The 21,294-nt window shown below is 60.0% G+C and overlaps 1 protein-coding gene across 2 annotated transcripts in view; it reads right to left on the reverse strand.

Moving 5' to 3' along the window:
• Positions 1–8,711: 8,711 nt before the first annotated feature.
• Positions 8,712–21,294, reverse strand: part of LOC105471936 (notch receptor 1) — a 53,550-nt gene continuing 40,967 nt past the window's right edge. For both annotated transcript variants that reach the window (XM_011724792.3, XM_071078645.1), the window contains 13 exons: positions 21,028–21,160; positions 20,440–20,697; positions 20,251–20,363; positions 19,042–19,613; positions 18,426–18,857; positions 16,609–16,757; positions 15,678–15,894; positions 15,408–15,495; positions 15,154–15,319; positions 13,978–14,273; positions 12,531–12,678; positions 12,322–12,419; positions 8,712–11,034 (listed from right to left, as the gene is read on the reverse strand). In XM_011724792.3, the coding sequence (XP_011723094.2) occupies positions 9,544–11,034; positions 12,322–12,419; positions 12,531–12,678; positions 13,978–14,273; positions 15,154–15,319; positions 15,408–15,495; positions 15,678–15,894; positions 16,609–16,757; positions 18,426–18,857; positions 19,042–19,613; positions 20,251–20,363; positions 20,440–20,697; positions 21,028–21,160 (4,161 nt within the window). In that variant the 3' untranslated portion in view covers positions 8,712–9,543. The remainder of the gene's footprint in view (positions 11,035–12,321; positions 12,420–12,530; positions 12,679–13,977; positions 14,274–15,153; positions 15,320–15,407; positions 15,496–15,677; positions 15,895–16,608; positions 16,758–18,425; positions 18,858–19,041; positions 19,614–20,250; positions 20,364–20,439; positions 20,698–21,027; positions 21,161–21,294) is intronic.

A 21,294-nucleotide genomic window follows, 5' to 3' on the forward strand; every position in this document is an offset into this window, starting at 1 on the left:
CAAGTATGTCTGGGTGCTTGTGGAGGTTTACTGGGCAGGCCTGCTCCCCAGGACTGGATGCCGTCCTCCGCCCCTGACACAGACCCTTAGTCCTGGACACTGAAGCTGGAGGCTTGGCCTGGAGAGAGGAAGAGGAAGTCTGTGAGACAGGTTGGCTGGGTGGTCCAGGCAAGAAAACATATGAAGGCCTCCAAGGTGGAAAGAACTGACACGCAACACTTCCTGGAGGAGGAGGGAATAGGACTGGGAAGCCGGAATGGGGAGAGGAAGCGGATCTGGAGGCAGGGTCCTTAGAGTCTATTCTGTGGCATTTGTTCATCAGAACCCTGCAGTAAACAGGTCCCTGTCCGCATGCCACCAGGCTGGCCAGAGGGTGGGCCAGGCCTCCTCTTCTTACCCTCATGGAGGAAAGGAAGTCACCTCTGTGGGGGAAGGCCAGACCCCCCCAGGGCCACGGTGGGCAGCGTGGAGGGAGCCTCAGGCCCACTCGCGTCCATGTACAAGGCCTGCCAGGCACACAACATAGGGTCCGCAGACAGATGCCCACCACGCTGCCACCCCCTACCCGTGTTCTACTCACCTCTGAGCCCCACCCTAACCACACCGCTCATCAGGGGTGTGCAGCAAGACAGCACTGTCCACTGTCTAGGCCTTCCCAGGGCTGACGTGAGGCTGAAGGTGCAGCCTCGCCCTGGCAGATGTGCCCTTGTTCTGGGCTGCTGGTGACTGGGCCCCACAGAGCCTCCTCCCAGCACAGACAAAGGCATCGCCTTTTGGGGCCCCACCTGGTTAGCAGAGCACAGGGAAGATGGCTCCAGTGATGGTGGGCTAACTACCGTGTGTCCAGCTGTACTGCAAGCTTCCAGAAGCCGGAGACCCTCGGCCACCACCCAGGTGTTCAGCCTTGGACAAGCTACCTGGACTCTCCGAGCCTCTGCCTCCTCCCCTGTAAAAGGAGGTGACAGCCTTGCCCTTTCCTGGCCTCTGCAAGGACTCCCTGGACCTGACCTCACAGGGTGGCAAGCGTGTCCTCCACACAAGGCCTCCCCCAAGGCACGGGGCACGTTGACGGCATTGCCAGCAACCTCGTTACTGCAGGAACGTCACGCTCCTCATCTCCAGCATCTTCAAGCATGTTGGGCACATAGCAGGAATCAGAGAACATTTTTCTGGAATCATTGAGCCAAGTACTTACCATGTAAGGTGCTAAAAAGCACTAGGGATGAAGCAGAAAGCTCAAGGCTGATGTCGATGTCACAGTAACCTGGGACTGCAGGCCACCAGGGCCACAGGAGGAACTGCTGGGTGTCCTTGAGCTGCAGCGGGGCCCTGGTAAGCCCACGAGTCCTCCGTCCCCAAACCATGCACAGATGTCTGCTGAGCCCCTGCTGTACCCCAGGCACTGCTAGGAGCTGGGCTGTGGCCGTGAGACAGGCCCAGCCTCTGCCCGGGGGGGAACATGGATGCTGGGCGGTCACAGATGTGCCCGTGAAGAGGGCACCGTGTGGCGCCTGCTGGGGACAGGCAGGAGGAGAAGGAGCATTTCTAGCTGAAGTGAACAGTCCACATGAGGCTTCCGTGGGGCGAGGGGCCGGTGGGTGTGGGCTGGTGTGGACTCTGTAGGCCCTGCTAAGAGACTTGCAGTGATGTCTGTAAGTATGGGAAGCTTCCAGAGGGTTTTCAGCCAGGAGTGACGCAACCAGTTTGGGCCCCAAAAGCTCTCCAGGTTAGGGTTAGGGCTAGGGACTAGGGAGAGCCAGGGCCCAGGAGGCAGCCTTGGATGGCCTAGGAGAAAGAGGTGCTGAACCTGGGAGAGTCCCCGAGAACCCGGGAGAGTCCCCGAGGGCACAGCCCCAGCACGGCACAGGATTCACACACGTCAGGCAGGAGAGAGTCCTGAGCATTGAGTGCTGATTTCAGTGACTGGCATGGATTTGGTGGCCTGGGGACTGTGGATAGGGAAGACAAAAGGGCCAGGGTGGATCTGGGAAGAGCTCCAGTATTTGATGTCAGGCCGGTCATGGCATTAACTCCTGGCAAAGTATCTGACGCCAGGCTGGCCATGGTGTTGACTCCTGGCAAAGTGACCCTACAACCCGTTCTCCCCTCTCAGCAGCCATCTCCCTGTCAGAAAAGTCACCAGGCTGGATGGCATCAGCTCTGTGGGCCCTCCCGGTCCTCTGAGGGCAGGTGACTCCTTGTGGTTTGACATGGACCGGGAATCACATAGCCCCAGCTCACTGAATGGGTGAACTTGGCTAAGTCGCCTAACCTCTTCGAGCTCCAGCTCCTCACATGTAAAACAGGGTAATAACACTGTCGCCCAGGATGGCCCTGGGCGTGGGGTGAGGGCCGTTTGGAAAGCATGGCACTCACCTGCCCTGTGGTCACTCGGGAAGATCTATGGGGTGCTGGCAGAGAACTGCCACCAGGGGGAAGCAGACAGCTGCCTCCAAGTCTGCCAAAGTAACAGTTGCACGCTGGCCAGGTGCGGTGGCTCCCACCTGTCATCTCAGCATTTTGGGAGGCCAAGATGGGAGGATCACTTGAACCTAGGGGTTTGAGACCAGCCTGGGCAACATAGCAAGATTCCATCTCCACAAAAAGAAAAAAAAGTAAAATTATACACTTTTTTTTTTTTTTTTTTGAGACTGAGTCTCACTCTATCCCCCAGTGCAGTGGTGCAATCTCAGCTCACTGCAACCTCCTCCTTCTGGATTCAAGCAATTCTCCTGCCTCAGCCTCCCAAGTAACTGAGATTCTAGGTGCCCACCGTGGCGTCCCCAGCTAACTTTTGTATTTTTAGTGGAGAGGGGGTTTCACCATGTTGGCCAGGCTGGTCTCGAACTCCTGACCTCAGGTGATCCTCCAGCCTCGGCCTCCCGAAGTGCTGGGATGACAGGTGTAAGCCACCACACCTGGCCATAGTTATAACTTTTCTAAGGTCCATTTTATTAAATGAAGAAATGCTAAACAGAACAACGAAGGCTGTGGTAGAATGTGCACGTTTGTGTGGACCCAGGGCATATTTTCACCAGAAAATCCCATGCAATAGAGTGGAAGATATACCAAAAGCCACAGCAAATATCATGCATGACGCTGCAGAAAATTATAACTCCTAATAAACACTGAGAGTGTGTCCTGTGCTGTGAGGTCCAGGGATGGGCCACAAGTTCAAGGTTATGTGAAGAACACCAGAAACCTGCCTCTGAGGCCCTGGGCACCTGTTGTGTTGGGCATAAATAAAGCTTTGCAGTTCAGTCCTGCAACCTCCCTGAGCCTAGGCTTGTCCATCTTAAAATGTGGACGGTTAGGACACCTGCTGAAGGGGACACCAGGCTTAACTGTGCCAACGCAGCATGCAGGTGGAGAACAAAGAATGCGACTGAAAACCTCGTGACAATAACAAGAGCCGTTCCCTTTCTGAGCCCTCACCATGCGCCCAGCGTGCACCAGCAGCTCACCATGGCAGGCCCGGGGCCAGCACCCAGGTCCCCACTTGACCCCTGAGGACACTGAGGTGCAGCAACAGCCAGGACAGCAGCTGCCAGGTGGAAAGCAAAGACACAAAGCAGCCAGATCGGGAGTCACATCGGGGCAGGCGAGTGAGGCGCCGCCCAGCCACCTTCAAGATGCAGACTGAAGAATAGCCTTTCCCAAAGCATGCTTGCTCACTGACCCTGCGTCTTCAAAGCCTGAGTAACGTGGGAGGCCCTGCAATGCCCCCTCTGACAGACCTCCACTAATGCCGGCACTTTCAATGCACCGGGACCAAGCTGGACCACACCGTTTAGGTTTCGTTTTGAAACACTTTTACTTTTGCAGACGAATACGTTGGTGTCCCACTGGGAACTGCTGCTGGTGGATGCTCACCATAGGAAGCAGCCGTGTGGCGCTCCCCCTTGTCTGCCTCTGCCCAGCGCTGCCCCCTCCAGCAGAGTTCCTCAGGTATGGTTCGTGGATTGGGTCCACAATGAGATAAGGAGCCATGCAGAATGAAATCAGCTCCGCCACTGAGCACGCAGTTGAGCCCCACAAACACCCTTTGCAAGTGAGACTTTCGGGATGAAGGCAGTATGGGCCTGTCGATCCCTGGAGCAGCCCGGAGGCTGCAGCACCGTGCTTCCCTCCTGGACGGGGGCTACGGCCCCGTGCTTCCCTCCTGGATGGGGGCTACGGCCCCGTGCTTCCCTCTTGGATGGAGGCAGCCCTGCCTGCCGGTGGCCTGATTTATGGGCCCTGATGCGACGGTGCCTCGGGGCTCTTGGGATCCTCCTTTGCTCTGGCCAGAGGGATGCGGCGCCACACTCGGGGTTCATGCCGGCAGTGGCACGGAGTGAGTCGCCAGGCTGAAGATACACTTGGTGATTTCCTGCACTGAGTGGAGCTGTCTGGAGCCCCCTTGGCATCCTGCTGAAGAGTCTGAATCTGCACATGAGCCTCCTGGAGATATTGAACACCTTTTAAAGCGTGGCCAGGCCCAATCCAGGGTGCTGTGAGTGTACCGTCCACCCTGGGTTTCAAAGACACAGTACCAAAAACAAACAAAAAAAGAATATAAAACATCTTATTCATGGGCGGTCATGGTGGCTCACGCCTGTAATCCCAGCACTTTGGAAGGCCGAGGCAGGCAGGCCACGAGGTCAAGAGATCAAGACCAGCCTGGCCAACATGGTGAAACCCCATCTTTACTAAAAATACAAAAATTAGCTGGGCATGGTGGCAGGCGCCTATAATCCAAGCTACTTGGGAGGCTGAGGCAGGAGAATCACTTGCCCAGGGAGGCGGACGTTGCAGTGAGCCGAGATTACGCCACCGCACTCCAGCCTGAGCAACAAAGTGAGACTCCATCTCAAAAAACAAAAAACAAAAAACAAAACCTCATTCACTTTTTATATTGATTGTGTTGAAATAATATTTTTGATATATTGGATTAAGCTATAGTGTTAACATAAACTTTACCTGTTTCTTTTTACCTTTTTAATGTGGCTACTGAAATATTTAAAGTTGCATATATGGCCAGGGACAGTGGCCCACACCCGTAGTCCCAGCACTTTGGGAGGCCAAGGTGAGGAGAGGGCTGCATGAGCTCAGGAGTTCGAGACCAACCTGGGCAACAAAGTGAGATCCCCGTCTCTGCAAAAAATAACAACAAAAAAAAATAGGTGGGTGAGGTGGTGTGCACCTGTAGTCCCAGCTGCTAGAAAGGCCAAGGTGGGAGGATCACCTGAGCCCAGGAGGTTGAGGCTGCAGTGAGCTATGATTGCACCACTGCACTCCAGCCTGGGTGACAGAGCAAGACCCTGTCTCAAAAACATTTTTTTAATTAAAAAAAATAACATATTGAGGTGAGATTCACAGAACCTATAACTAACCACTTTACAGTATACACGTTAGGCCAGGTGCAGTGGCTCACGCCTGTGACCTTAGCACTTTAAGAGGCTGAGGCGGGTGGATCACTTGAGAGCAGGAGTTTGAAACCAGCCTGGCCAACATGGTGAAACCCAATCTCTACTAAAAATACAAAAAAATTGGCCGGGCGCGGTGGCTCAAGCCTGTAATCCCAGCACTTTGGGAGGCCGAGACGGGCGGATCACGAGGTCAGGAGATCGAGACCATCCTGGCTAACATGGTGAAACCCCGTCTCTACTAAAAAATACAAAAAGCTAGCCGGGTGAGGTGGCGGGCGCCTGTAGTCCCAGCTGCTCGGGAGGCTGAGGCAGGAGAATGGCGTAAACCCGGGAGGCGGAGCTTGCAGTGAGCTGAGATCCGGCCACTGCAGTCCAGCCTGGGCAACAGAGCAAGACTCCGTCTCAAAAAAAAAAAAAAAAAAAAAAAAAACAAAAAAATTAGCCAGGTGTGGTGATGGGCGCCTGTAATCCCAGTTACTTTGGAGGCTGAGGCAGGAGAATCACTTGAACACAGAGGCGCAGGTTGCAGTGAGCCAAGATTACGCCACCACACTCCAGCCCGGGTGACAGAGCGAGACTCCGTCTCAAAAAAAAAAAAAAAAAAAATCCACGTTATTGGCATTTAGTGCATTGGAAGGGCTGTACACGCACCACCTCTCCCTGGGTCTAGAACATTTGCATCACTCCAAAGTAAAAACCTGGGCCGTTTAGCAGCCACTCCCATTTCCTCCTCCCCCCGGCTCTGGGAACCATCAATCTACAAAAGGGTACCCCATAGAAATGGAGTCATTGCACGTGCGGCCCTCTGTGGCTGGCACCTTTCACTGAGCGTGGCGCTTCCACGGCTTGTCTGCACGGTGGGTGTCAGGGCCTCCTTTTCTACGGTGGAACCATATTCCCTTGTGCGCATTCGTCAGGGTTCTTCCGGGAAACGGAGCCTATAAGACGTGCCTCCGGAGAGATGATTGCAGGGAACTGGCCACGAGACCTCGAGGCCTGCAGGTCCCAGGGTCTGCAGTTGCAGGCAGGAGGCCTGACGGCATTGCGAGTCCGAAGGCCGGTAGGCTCCAGGCCCAGGAAGAGCCCACGTTTTCAGTCCAAGTCTGAAGGCAGGAAAAGACCAATGTCCAGTGCAAGCGGTCAGGTGGGAGGACCCCTCTCACTCGGCCTATTGTCCTCCCCGGGCCTCCGCGGACCGCACGGGGCCCACCCACACCGGGGAGGGCGGGCCCGCCTTACCCAGGCTGTGGATGCAAATGCGAACCTCATCCTGAACACCTCAGAGACACACTCCGTTTGGCGAAACGGCCTGGCCGAGCTGACACTAAGGTTCACCGTCACAGCAGACGATTTTGCTGACCTGTCGTTGGCAGTGGACACTCAGGCCATCTGGCTGTACCGAGTGCTGCCGGGAGAGTGAGTGGCCCCGTGCTTTTGTTTGAGTCCCCGTTTTCACTTCTTTCGGGCAGACCCCCAAGAGTGGAATTTCAAGGTGCTGCGAGTTTTATGGGCAGGACTCCGGCTGGGTCCACCCACTTTGAAGACGTCAGGGCACTCACTGCACGGTGGCCCCTCCTGGTCCTGGTGCCCAGCACTGGCTGGCAGACGCAGCCCCTAGGCATAGTGGAGGCCTCAGTCTCACATCCCTCCTTGGAGAGGTTGGGCCCAGGGCAGGCAGCACTTTGCAATCCAAAGAGGGACCTCAGACTCCCCACCGCTCTGGTTTGAAGTCACTGGCCTGCCCTGAAGGTCTGGGGCCGGGCAGAGGCCCAGGCAGGCAGTGGGGAGAGAAGGGGCCCACCGTTGTGCAGGGCTGGCAGCTCTACTCAGGGGCAGCACCCCAGGACCAGGCCGCCTCTGTCTAGCTCAGCCGGTCCCTTAGGATCACAGAACTTTCCAGACTCTGCCATGCCCCATGCTGCCCTGCTCAGAGGCTTCAACAGCTCCCTTTGCCCTCCTGTAGGGGCCAGAGTCCTCCCTGTGGTCTCCAGCCCACAGAGGGGTCATGCCACTGCCTCAAGGCCCTCCCTACGCAGCCCCCTGCCTACTGCAGAGCTCCCTGAGGGGCTGTCCCCAGGATGGCTGGGTGGGACCTTCATCCCTCTGAGGCTGAGAGAAGAGACCCGAGCCGCCAGGAGGGCCAGACTCACTCGTGGGTGTCCTGGGGCACGTGGGTGTCACCCCAGGCACGAGCCCCACCTCCCATAGGGCTGCAACCCCCTTGCTGCTGTGTGTCCATCTCCCTACAAAGGGCCTGGATCAGGCAGGCTGCAGACACCGTGGAGCCCTTGGAGGCAGCATGGTCCCTGCACCCCCGTGGGCCGGGACTTGGCAGCCTCACTGTCACTCTCCCAGAAGAAGGGGCCCTCGACTCCCGGCTCCCTCAGAGAATAGCAGCTCTCCCTCCCTCCCAGAAAGGGAGTCGAAGGCCAGAGCAGAGGGGAGTGGAAGCCGGATCGCCATCAGTATCATTTTTATTGCAAATCAGTTAACAAAAAAGATGAAAAAAATACATCATCTACAGTTCCGCATGTAGATCACTTTTTAAAAAGCTGTCTTTTTCTGTAAACTACACTCTATTTTATAAAACACAGTAAAAATCAACATTTTGAGATGTATCTGGTCATGCCCCCGGGGATGGCACCACGCGGCCCCCGTTGAGCCGGGGGAGGCTGCCCTGAGGAATGCAGGTGGCACGGCGGCGGAGGCGTCCCCAGCGCACGGGCAGCAGGCGGCACGGCGCGGAGTGTCCCCAGTGATGGGCGGCTGAGGCTCCCCGAGCTGAGCTGAGTCTGACGTCCCTCATCAGCATGACACACAACAGACTCATTCATTGAGATTTTTTAAACAAAATCCACCTTTAAAACCATATTTACAGACATTTTTTCTGCCATAGGCTATACTTGGTATCGCAAGAATCTGCTCCTCCCAAACTAGGAGGGGTGGCCCAAGGGCAGCCCCCGCCTCCCTCTAGCCCCTGCCCGACCGCGTGCCCCCTGCCAGGGCTGCGGGGACAGGACCAAAGGATGCAGCCCACGGCGTTCCACAGCTCGATGTGCCCGGCTCTGGCAAGTCTCCTACAAAACACGGGAGCCCACGGGGAGTCGGGTCCCGCGAGCCGGGCCCCAGGCTGTGTTGCTGGCGCATCTTCCTCGGAGCCTGGGGGACGCTGTGCAGGTTGAGATGCTGGGGCTGCCACCAGGGTCAGCCCGGGCAGTGTCTTTCCCCAGAAACGGGTAGGATGCCTCCGTGTGTGACCCAAGCGAGTGCCACAGTCCACACATCTCATGTCTGACATGCATGATGCCTACATTTCAAGAATGGGCAGGGGGCCGGGGTGGTACTGGAGGGACCACGAACTTGTTTAACCAACGAACAACTACGTAATACTGAACCTGAAACAAAGATTCATGATTGGTACCATGTGTGCACTCTTGGCATACACACTCCAAGAACACATTTTCACAAGCATGCTTGCAAAAAACCATTTAAAAACACATCGCAACATCTAACCCATATCCTTTTGCTTCAGTTTCCTATTTCAGATGCAAATTAATCCATGCCAAAGGTGTGCCGGCTTTGCCTCCGTTTGCCTCTGGATGCAGCTTCTCCTAACACGCAGGTGATGCTGGCGGAGTGGCCGGGCTGGCTTGGGGTTGGGTGGGCGGCGAGGAAAGGGCGCGGCCTGGGCGCCCCAGGAGCTTTTTGGACTATGCTCGTTCAACTTCCCTTCTCCAACATCACTTCTTTTTGGATTTTGAAAAAAGGAATCAATAAATAAATGGCATTTATAAATCATGAATCTTTGTTTATATTTTATAAACATAGAAGAATCTTTTAATCCTGGGTAGGAAAACCCTGGTTCTCAGAATTTGCTTGTTTTCTTGTAACAGATAAAAGTTTCTACCTGGAGCCAGATGAAACAGTACATATAAATAAAAAGGCAGTGTTTCGTGTAAAATAAAAGTACATAAATAAATACTAAAAAAAAAATTAAAATCCTTGTTCTTATTTTGTATAAAAACACGTGTTTTTGAAAAAGGCTCCTTTGGTCGGCCCCGGCGTCCACAGATCGCGTACAGACGCCCGCAGGGCTTGGGAAAGGAAGCCGGGGTCCCGTGGGGCGCGCTGTTTACTTGAAGGCCTCCGGAATGCGGGCGATCTGGGACTGCATGCTGGTGGGCGGGCTGGAGACGCCCTCGGACCAGTCGGAGACGTTGGAATGTGGGGACGAGCTGGACCACTGGTCAGGGGACTCGGGGGACGGGGTGAGGAAGGGGTGCTCAGGCACCTGCAGTTGGTGGCTGGGGGTGTTGTCCACAGGCGAGGAGGAGTAGCTGTGCTGTGAGGGGGGCGTCAGGAACTGGGCCGCGGTCACGGGTGGGACCAGCGAGGACGGCAGCGACGTGGGCAGAGCGGGGCTCTCCTGGGGTAGAATGGTGTGCACCGCCAGGCTGCTGGGGCCCAGTGGCTGCACGTCTGCCTGGCTCGGTTCTCCGCCCAGGAAGCTCCGGCCCAGGTGGCCGCTGGCTGCTGAGCTCACGCCAAGGTGCGGCTGTGGCGGTGGCGGTGGCGGCTGCAGGTTTGGCTGCTGCTGGATGTTTGGTGGCTGCAGGTTCTGCTGCTGCATCTGTAAGTTTTGCGGCTGCACCTGCTGGGTCTGCACCAGGTGAGGCTGGGTGGCCAGCCGGGTGCTGGGCAGGCCCTGGTAGCTCATCATCTGGGACAGGGCGCTGGCAGCAAGGCTACTGTGCAGCGGGCCCACCATGCCATGCTGCAGGGAGGGGGCCTGCGTGCTCAGGGGGCCTGGTGCCACGCTCCCCCGCAGAGGGTTGTATTGGTTCGGCACAATGCCGCTCTGCAGCCGGGACAGCCACTCGCACTGACCATTCAAACTGGTGGACCCGCCCACGGTGAAATTCATGGCTCCTCCGCTGCTGCAGCCCAGGACGGTGCTGGTGCCGGAGGCCACGGGCAGGTGGGAGAGACGAGGGGGGCCAGCCTCGAAGGCCAGCCGGCCGCCCCCACCCAGTGCCGCCATCTCTGGCTTGGCCGCCACGTTCAGGTGCCCGATGCCCAGGTGGGTGTCAGGCATACCGGGCAGGTGGTTGAGGGGCACGGACGGAGACTGCTGGAATGGAGAGGGCAGCAGTGGCGGCGAGGCCACGTCCGACAGGTAGCCGTGGGGCGACTCCAGGGAGTCCACGGGTGAGAGCATGCCGGAGCTGTCCAGCAGGCAGCCCTTGCCGTCCTGGGACTTCTTCCTCCGCGCCTTGAGGTCCTTGGCCTCCTTGCTCCCACAGGCCAGGCCTTTGCTGCTGGGCTTACGGACCTTCTTACCCTGCACGCCGGGCTTGAGGCTGCCCAGGTAGCCGTTGGGTGAGCACAGCGGAGGCGACAGGGTGGGCGTGCCCCCCAGTGGGGCTCCGTGCAGCTGCGGGCTGCGCACCAGGTTGTACTCGTCCAGCAGCCTCACGATGTCGTGGTGCATGCGCTCCTGTGCGATGTCACGCGGCAGGCGGTCCATATGGTCCGTGATGTCCCGGTTGGCAAAGTGGTCCAGCAGCACCTTGGCGGTCTCGTAGCTGCCCTCCCGGGCGGCCAGAAACAGGGGTGTCTCCTCCTGGGGGACGAGGGTGGGGGCTGGTGAGGGGGGGCCAGGCCTGGCGTGGGGACCCTCCCCAAGGCTCCATCACCAGAGGGAACAGCAGTACGACCTCCTCCATGGGGTGCGGGGAGGCAGGCTGCTCCTCAGGACCCCGCCCCAGCATCCTGCAACCACCTGGCCTGATTCCTGTTAAATGTTAAGGCTTCTGAAACCCACCCAGAGGGGAGGTCTGTGCAGTCCTCTATCCCAGATCGGCAGGGCTTCACCTCTACGCAGGGGTCACAGACTCCACTGAAAATCTAACCAACTGTAGGCCCTCTTCCCTGCCCCCAACAAGGCACGAAAGACATTTCTGGAGCGGTTCAGAGGCACCGGTGAGGGCACCAGAGAGGGAGCTCGTCATACAGACGGCCACCAAGCCACACTGGTGGCCACCAAGCTCCTTCCCGGGGTCTCCTCTGTGTGGTGGACACATCGCAGGTCTGGGTGAGGCTGCTGTGTAGGAGTGGGAAGGGGCTTCCCAAGCCTCGATGCTCTCTGGGGCCCAGTCTCTGTGGGGCCATGCCACCACAAACTGGGGAGCGCCTGGGCCAACATGCCCTGGTGCCCAGACCCGCTGTGTGCCCTCGCCCAGGAGGGACGCCTTAGCCTGACATGCCAAGGGGGCGGCAGGAGTTGGGGGCGGGGGTGAGGGTTCGAGCGGCAGGGAGGTGGGGGTGTCTGCACCTGTGCCCTGAGCACTCAGGGGAACCCGACAGCGTTGAGGTCAGCAGCTCGCCCAGGAGCTGCAGCGCCAGGATGAGCGCTGGGGGCAGCTCCCCTTGGATAAAGAGCTGCTCACATTCACACCAAGAGCCGCGCCCTGCGCCACACATGTTCTGGCTCAATCTGCACCACCTGGGCCACCACATTCCCATCCCCACCCCCACCTGGTGACAGCTGGGGACAGAAGGCGAGGTCCAGGTGACAGTGACAGAGCAGCGGCGGCAGCAGCATTCCCCACGCCAGGCTGTGGGCTCCACCATGACTGCTGCCCAGGAGGGCAGGGCCGGGTCTGTGGGGTGAGCCACCGTCTCCGACAGCTGGACCTGGGCTTGGCAGGGCTCCGTAAACAGGGGTGGAAGGAGGGGAGGAGCACTAGCGAGGTGCCCAGCACCGTGCAGGTGGGGCCTGCATGCGGGCCCAGGGACCCTTGAGACCCGGTGGGTCAGGTCCTTGTGTCCCTGCGCCCCGCGGGTTCGGCCCTCACTTCTCTGTGGATTCAGCCCCGCATCTCCCGTCGCGTCCCGGCCTCACGCTCACCTTGTTGTTCTGCATGTCTTTATTGGCCCCGTTCTTCAGGAGCACGACCGCGGCATCCACGTTGTTCACGGCGGCGGCCCAGTGCAGGGCAGACTTGCCTGTGTGAAAGAGGCAGACGGGGCTGGAGACCAGCTGGAGGCAGCCCGGCCCCACCCGTCCCTATGGCAGCCCCGCCCCACGACAGCGCAGCCCTGCCCCCGTGGGCTCACCCAGGTCATCCACAGCATTGACGTCAGCGTGCGAGTTGATGAGGTCCTCCAGCATGCCCTCCACAGCCAGGCGGGCAGCCAGGATCAGCGGCGTCGTGCCGTCGTGCATGCGGGCATCCAGGTCCGTGGCTCGGTTCCGGATCAGGATCTGGGCAACGGGGAGAGGCTCAGGTGGGTGCTGGGCAGACGTGCACTGATGCCTCCTGCCCAGAACGAATGCCTGGACGGGAGGCCCCACTGCCTTCGCGACACAGAGACCCTCCTGAGATCTGCACAGCCGGGCAAGATGAAATACCACGGGGCTGCCCCAAAGAGGGGCCGGGATGGGGGTAGGGGCTGTGCTGCCCACACACAGGCCCCTTGGTGACAGTGGGGTCCATCGTGACCACGTGTGACCTCATTTAATCCTCACAGTGGTCCTACCTGCCATGACCACCTACAAAACACAGAGGTCAAGCCCTTGCCCCCAACGGGGGTCACAGCTGGCACTCGGGAAGCCAGGCTCACAGCCCTACAGCTGTCGCAGAACCGCCGAGCTACAGTGTCCAGCTGTGCCCGGAGAGCAGTAGGCAGCCCTTGTAATGCAGCCTGGCCTTGGCCTCTGGCAGGAGGGATGGCCCCTCCTCCCTGGCGGGTGCAAAAGGCAGGGGCCAAGTGCCATGCAGCACTGGCCTGATTCCTGCAAAGCACCCAGGAATTTCCACATCTGTGCAAAGAAGGCAGCTGAGAGAGGCACACAGCAAACCCATACGGGGCTCCCTTCGATGCTCCTTCCGCTCACCTACATTTATTTCTGCAGGATGATGACGTGTCACCTGAGCTAAGAAATCATGAAACGAGAAGCTCTGCGGTAACTCTCCTGGGCTGTGCCCATCTGAACCTGCTCTAGAGCCTGGGGACTCACAGCAGGGGTGACTGCAAAGGCAGCCCCTGCCAGGGACGTTCCCCGGAGACCCAGGCATCCAAATCCCTAAATCCATTTCTTGCCACGAGCTCACCGGCAAGCTGAGCCCTAGGTCCGCAGGCACCAAGCGGCAGCCTCTAAACCCTTCTTCTCACTGCCACAGGCTACGCCGGCAGCCAGGGTTGAGGGAGGGGTGGGGCCGCGAGGGGCTGCAGCGGTGGGACCTGGACCTTGAGCAAGGCCCACAACCCTGATGGAGCCTGTCTTGCGGGGGGTGGGCAGGCGCTGCCTCACTCAGCAGGTCCCCCAGGCCTCCTGCCAGACCTGCCTCTGCCTGGCTTCCCTGGAGAACACAGATGCGCCCGACCCCGCCCCCTCCCGTCGCACCTCGCTGACTGCAAAGGTCCTGGGTGGAGGCACCAGCTGTCCCGGACTCAGCTGTGCTCGGGGTCAGGCTCCCATGGCTACGTAAGCCTGGCCACTGTCCCGGACCACCCGGTGCCCTGAGGAGGGCAGGTGGGCACACAGGCAGCTGCTGCCTACCTGGAAGACACCTTGTGCGTCGGCAGACACAGCTGCGTGCAGTGGGGTGCGGCCCATGTTGTCCTGGATGTTGGCGTCTGCGCTGGCCTCCAGCAGGCGCTTGGCGGCATCAGAGCGTGAGTAGCGGGCAGCCAGGTGCAAGGCGGTCTCGCCCGTGCGGTCGGTCTGGTTGTGCAGGCTGGCGCCCTGGTAGATGAAGTCGGAGATGACGGCCGGCGCGTCCTCCTCCTCCTCGCTGTTGCCCGTCTCCAGGCCGCCCCCACTGCAGGAGGCGATCATGAGGGGGGTGAAGCCGTCTGCAGGGGCAGAGACGGGTGCTCAGTCTGGAGGGCTGGTCCCCAGCTGCAGCCCAGGGGGAGGGGGGCAGCAGCCCCGAGCTCAATGGGCCACAGTGTAGATGCACCACGCAGCCACCAAGGGGCAGCTGAAGTCCGCCTGGGCTGCTCAGTGGACAGAGCTGAGTCCAGCAGTCAACTCCTGACGGGCAGCTGCTTCCTGACCTGCCCAAGACCAGGCACCCAAAATCCACCCAGGAAAAAGATGACGCCAGAAACATGCAGTTAGAAAATCAACGCTTTGGCTGGGTGCAGCGGCTCATGGGCACAGTGGCTCACGCTATAGCTGCAGCACTGTGCGAGGCTGAGGCAGGCGGATCCCCTGAGATCAGGAGTTCGAGACCAGCCTGGCCAACGTGGTGAAACCCCGTCTCTACTAAAAATACAAAAAGTAGCTGGGCGTGGTGGTGGGTGCCTGTAATCCCAGCTACTTGGGAGGCTGAGGCAGGAGAATTGCTTGAATCCAAGAGGTGGAGGCTGCGGGGAGCTGAGATCGTGCCGCTGCACTCTAGCCTGGGTGACAGAGCAAGACTCTGTCTCAAAAAAAGAAAAAAAAAAAAAGAAAATCTACGCTTTTCATATCTCAAGAAAGAGGTTTCAGAAGAGAGTAATTTACAGGGACATAGTGACCGTGCGGCATCGCCCCAGGAGAGGGTTGATGGAAGAACAGGAGGACTCCAGGACCCCCCATCCACTCTGAACGGGAAATACCCCAAGGATGAAAGCTCTCACCCCCAACTCTAAGTTTCCAGAGTATCAACCGTACCCCAGCCTCGGGGCTTAGGGGAGAGAGGCAGGTGGGCCACGGAGCTAGGGAAGCCCTGGCTGCTGGCACCCTTACCAGGCCCGCGGACATTGACGTCCATGCAGTCGGCGTCAACCTCACCCTGGGGCGGCGTGGGGGCCATGGCAGACATGCGCAGGTCAGCGGCATCCAGGTGCTGCTGAGTCCACTGCCGGTGGTCTGTCTGGTCGTCCAGGTCAGGCAGAACCACGGGCTCCTCGAACTACGTAGGAGGAGTGAGCAGAGGTGTGTCAGGGCAGCCCGGTGGCAGGTGCCCAGGAGCCCGGGAGCCCGGGAGCCTTGCGACTCACCCGGAACTTCTTGGTCTCCAGGTCCTCGTCCCCCCACTCATTCTGGTTGTCGTCCATGAGGGCACCATCTGAGGCGTTCTTCAGGGGCCTGGGGGTGAGGGTTCGAGAAGTGAGGCTGAGAAAGCTCCCTAGGAAGCCCCCAGAGGCCCCTAGCCCAGGCCTCGCGTGGGAAGTGGGCCCTGCATCAGGAGGGGCAGACCCCCCATGAGGATGCTTGGCCAGGTCCCACCTCCCCCCGGGGCCCCAGAAGCAGGGGCAGCGTCCGCTCACTTCAGGCCCACAGAGTCCTCGCCGAGGGGCTCCCGCCGCTTCTTCTTGCTGGCCTCGGACACCTTGAAGCCCTCAGGGAACCAGAGTTGGCCATGCTGCCGCCGGCGCTTGCGGGACAGCAGCACCCCGCAGCCCACGAAGAACAGGAGCACAAAGGCGGCCGCCGCCACGTACATGAAATGCAGCTGCGCCGGCGGGGGCGGCTCCACGGTCTCACCTGCGGGCACAGGGGCCAGGGGCAGGCGCTGGGACATCAGGCGGCGGCTACGCAGCAGGCTGGTGGCCGGGGGGCAGCGGACTGGCTCCGCGGCCAGGCGCCTCCTCACCCACTCTCCTCCATCCCGCCCCCCAAAATAAGGTCATTTTCTACGCGATTAATCAGAATTGCAAACTATCGCTAAATTCTCTCCTGCACCAGCCGACTCTATCTGGAGACGGCTTTTACTTTTTTCTCCTTTAAGGGAGGAGGATTAGTCAACTTCAAATCGCTGCACTTGCATTGAGCTGTTAAGACAAAGGATTTAGAGGGATTTTCAAGATACAAACTTCAACACTTCACATGACACCGATCAATTCTTCTCTCTCTCTCTTTTTTTTCTTTAAAAAAAGCCGTAATGATTTTGAAATAATACCCAACAAAGAAAATTCAGGGGGAAGGGGTGGGGAGAGAAGCAGGCACCCATTTTCCCGTGACTGGACTCGTTCCCGGGTGGCTCTACCGGCAGCTGTCACCGCCACAGGTGGGGAGGGAGTGCCATTCAGAAAATTCCAGAAAAGCCCTACCCCAACTCGGATGGTGACGCGCACACCCGTGGGTGGCAACTGGCACAACCAACCAGCGTGTCTGGGGCACAAGGGGATGGCATCCCCTGGAGGTAGAGCCTGCTCCCGGCGATGCTGGGCTGGGGAACAGAGAAGGAGCCTCACTCACTCTGCACGGCCTCGATCTTGTAGGGGATGTTGAGGCTGCCCAGCGAGGCGAGCGCCCCCAGGAAGGCGGCCACGTCGGTGGCGCTCTGGAAGCACTGCGAGGAGGCCTGCACACACTGCCGGTTGTCAATCTCCAGGTAGACGATGGAGCTGGGGGGATAACCAGACAGGGGCTGGGGCCCGAGGCTTCCTCCTCCCCCACCCACCAGCCGGGGACGCTGCCCCAGGGATACCGCAGCCCATGACGCCACAGTCAGGACGTGGCGAGGCAGCCTGGGGCGGCGGGAAGCCAGGTCTGATCTGACAGCAGCTGCCCTGCAGGGGACTGGTGCCCTGCAGCCCCTAGACTCTGGCCAGTACTGATCACGGCTCATCCCAGATAACTGCCAATGCGCTCTCCCTGGCCTGTCCTGCCACCCTCTCTGGCTCCTGCTGGTGCCACAAACACGTTTCCTCATATCGGGACAGAGAACGTGCCAGGAGCCCAGTTCTGCCCTAGGAGTCATCCCCAGGTCCCGTGGGAAGCGCAGGTGTGCGGTGGGGTTGGGCGCAGTTGTGCGGTGGGGGTGGGCTGTGTGGTGATGCTGGCTGGGGGTGAGCTCTGCTCCCTGCTGGGACTCCTGCTCCCCAGGGCTGGGTTCCCATGATCAGGATCCCAACCAGCCTGTGAGATGATGCTTCTGACTTCCGGGGCTGTTCCAAGCCAGCAGAACTGACGGGCAAACCCACCACGGTCAGGCACACCAAGGGCACAACCAATCTGGCTCCTGGGTCCAGCTGCCCCAGATCGAGTAGGCATGGGCAGGAGCCTCGTGGGGTGCCCCCTGTACTCAGGCTGCCCCTGCCTGTGTTCTCCCACCATGGACCACCCCTCCCCCCACCAGCTCCTCCTCCATCTGCAAGGCCCAGCAATGCCCCCTCCCAAGACCTCCACCTGCCTCCTCTCCAGCCTAAGCCAGGCAGATGCTATGACCAAATGGCATTCTCGTCTGGGGGTGGGTCTGTTCAGCCCCGTGGGAGCGCCTGGAGAGCTGAGTTTTTTGTTTTTTATTTCTTTTAATACATTTTTTTTTTTTTGAGACGGAGTCTTGCTCTGTCGCCCAGGCTTGGAGTGCAGTGGCGCCATCTTGGCTCACTGCAAGCTCCGCCTCCCGGGTTCCCGCCATTCTCCTGCCTCAGCCTCCCGAGTAGCTGGGACTACAGTTGCCTGCCACCATGCCCAGCTAATTTTTTTTATTTTTAGTAGAGACGGGGTTTCACTGTGTTAGCCAAGATGGTCTTGATCTCCTGACCTCATGATCCGCCCACCTTGGCCTCCCAAAGTGCTAGGATTACAGGCGTGAGCCACCGCGCCCGGCCAATACATTTTTTTTTAAAAAAAACAGAGACAAGGTCTCCCTATGTTGCCCAGGCTGGTCTCGAACTCTTAGGCTCAAGGGCTCCTCCTGCCTCAGCATCCCAAAGTGCTGGGATTACAGGCGTGACCCTCCTCAGCTGGCAGAGGGCTGAGTTTTAATCAGGGCCGTACCCAGTGCCTAGGGCACAGCTCAATCTCAAAATCACCTACTGGGCACAGGAGCGCCGCCTGCCCAGGGGAAGGGTGTGGCTCTGGGGTCAGGGCCCTGAGCTGGAATGCTGCCTCTGCTCCTTGCCTGTGCGGGCCCTGAGGTCCCAGGTCCTCTAGGAACCTCCGTCTCTTTTACCCTAAAGTGGGGAGAGTACTGCTTGCCGCGGCGCCGGCTGTGAGGGGCAGGGAGGCCGTGGGGAAGGGCCCAGGAGAGGTGCCGAGATCGAGCGCGGGCGCCGGGTCTCACTCACCCGCGGACGTCCATGGGGTCCAGCTCCCTCCGCCGCCGCCCACCGCCACCGCCACCAGGGAGCAGCGAGGCCTTCACCTGGCCCAGCAAGGCCTCGGGGGCGGCCCAGCCCTCGGCGGCACGCTTGATGGGGTGCTTGCGCAGCTCCTCCTCGCGGCCGTAGTACGGGAAGATCATCTGCTGGCCGTGCGCGTCGCGCTTGAAGACCACGTTGGTGTGCAGCACCCGGCTGAGCTCCCGCAGGAAGTGGAAGGAGCTGTTGCGCAGCTGCTCCGGGGGCATCAGCACCACCACCACCAGCGTGCCCGCCGCCAGCCTCTCGGGCACATGCTCCGCGCAGTCCAGCCCGTCCCACTCGCACTCCGCGCTGTTGCAGCCCTGGTCGCAGTGCCCGTCGCTGAAGTGGTCCTTGCAGTACTGGTCGTACAGGGGGCTGTGGGGAGTGGGACACGCTCAGGCCACCTTCCTCGCGGGCCTCGCACCCGCTGGCCGGCCGCGGGGGACGTCCCTGCACCCCCTGAGCAGAGTCTTAGGAACTGCGTGCTGGCCTCTGGGCCCAATCCGGGCCACATCCAAGTTCAGGTCCTCCCTCAGCCCCATGCGCCCCGCAGCCTTACTTGCACTGGCCTTCGGCGCGCTGGCAATCGAAGCCGTCGAAGAGGCAGCCGGCCGAGTTGCACTGGCTGTCACAGTGGCCGTCGCTGAAGTACTTCCAGCACTGCAGAGACTGCGTGCAGTTCTTCCAGGGGTCATTGAAGTTGAGGGAGCAGTCGCCGCCGTCCCAGCCGCACGCGTGGTTGTTGCACTGCAGGCTGCAGACCTTGTTGCCCGCGTCCTCCTGGCACTCGGGCAGCTCGCACGCCTCCTCGATCTGCGGCGGGGGGATGTCGCGCCCGGCCCCGCCCCCGAAGCTGTAGTCCAGGATGTGGCACAAGAGCCCGTTGAATTTGGCGGGGCACAGGCAACGGTAGAAGGGGCTCTCCGACGTGGGCTCACAGGTCCCCTGGTTGTAGCAGGGGTTGCCGCCCAGGCAGGGGCTGCTGGCCGGGAACTGGCACTCAGGGCCCGTGAAGGGGCCCAGGCACAGGCAGGTGGGGCTGCGCGGGCCAGAGATGCACGTGCCACCGTTGAGGCAGCGCAGGCTGCCGCAGGTGCGAGCGTCATTCTCACACGTGGCGCCCTCGAAGCCCTGCCCGGGAGGGAAGGCAAGACAGTGTCAGGGTGGGCCGTCCCCCACCGCCCGCCACCTCGCGCCCAGCCCCCGGCCAGCAGTTCCACCGCTCTCCCCTAACCTGGGAGGCAGCCTACAGCCTTGTCCCCAGCAGCAAAACCCTTTACAAACATTCTATCGACAGAGAAAAATTAGGGGGTGCCAGGGGGTCGGGAGATGGAGGAAGGGGTACACTGGTGGAGCGCTGAGGACTTTAGGGCAGGGACTCTGCCATAATCCTGCGAGGGTGGGCAGGCGTGTCATACCTCAGCCCAAACCTACAACCACAAAGCCAAGGGCAAGCCCCAGCTACAGGAAGGGCTGGTGTTGGTAACAATGTATCAGTGAAATCTGGAGTTAAATTAGCAAGCTGCTAATCAGGAGAACTGCGTGCAGGGGAGAGCCACCCCAGGGCATCTACTTTCCACTCCATTTTTCTATAAATCTAAAATGTCTCTAAAATCATTTATTGAAACTAAAAAAAAATGATGTCAGGGTGATGAGGAAGATGAAGGCTGTGAGGATCGCTGCCCAGTCTGTGCCCCAAGGCCCTCAGGTGGACCTTCCCAGGTGTCTCCCCTGGAGGGCCCCCACCTCCCTGCACCCCTGCACCTACCGCAGGGCACTTGCAGATGAACCCACGGGCGGTGTTGGAGGCCACGGCACAGGTGCCCCCATTCTTACAGGGCTTGCCCTTACAGCCGTTGATGACTGACTCGCAGCGGCGCCCTGGGGGTGAGAGCAGGGCAGTGAGAGGCTCACCCTGCTGCCCTGCAAGCCCCACCCGCCCGGGCACGGCACCCACCGGTGTGACCGGCACGGCACTCGCAGTGGAAGTCGTTGACGCGCTGCACGCAGTTCTGGGTGCCGCGGGCGTCGCAGGGATTGGAGAGGCACTCGTTGACATCCCCCTCGCAGCGCTCACCCACGAAGCCCGGCGGGCAGGTACAGCTGTAGCCGCCCACCTGGTCCACGCAGGTGCCGTTGTTGAAGCACTTGGGGCTCCGGGACACGGGGTCAACAGGGGGGTTGCAGTCGTCCACGTTGATCTCACAGTGCACACCTGTGGGGCCAGGTGCCATCAGCGGCCCGAACTCACTGCTGTGCCAGCCCTGCCGTGCCGCGTGTCCATCCCAGACAACAAGCGCTCAGGTCTGGGGCTGCACGGACGCTCGGGTGAGCCAGGTGCAGAGGGTGCCGTGGAGACGCCCTTCCCGCTGGGCCCCCCACTCTGGGCCCTTTCCCCAGGCAGCTCTGCGTTGGCCTTGGCCTCACGTGGGAAACTGGGAGTTTCTGGCTGGTTCCTGGATGCCTCGGGCCGATCACGGGGTGCCTGCCCTACCCCTGCCCTGGCCATGGATGCCCGATAAGCCCTCCGTGCGGTGGCCCTTACCCTGTGTGCCCCGTGGGCAGGAGCACTTGTAGGTGTTGGGGAGGTCAAGGCAGGTGCCCCCGTTCTGGCAGGGGTGGGACAGGCACTCATCAATCTCCTCAGAGCAGTTCACCCCGTGGTAGCCGGCCACGCACTGTGCAGGCAACAGAACGAGGGGCCCTGCGGCTCAGTTGGTGCCAGGATGCAGCGTTCCCCCACCCCACCATGAGGGCTGACAGGGCCACGTGAGCTGCCCTCAGGTCCAGCGAAGCCACAGGCCCCTCGCTC

The sequence above is a fragment of the Macaca nemestrina genome, chromosome 14 (assembly GCF_043159975.1).
Source record: "Macaca nemestrina isolate mMacNem1 chromosome 14, mMacNem.hap1, whole genome shotgun sequence".
In the NCBI taxonomy this organism is placed as follows: domain Eukaryota; kingdom Metazoa; phylum Chordata; class Mammalia; order Primates; family Cercopithecidae; genus Macaca; species Macaca nemestrina.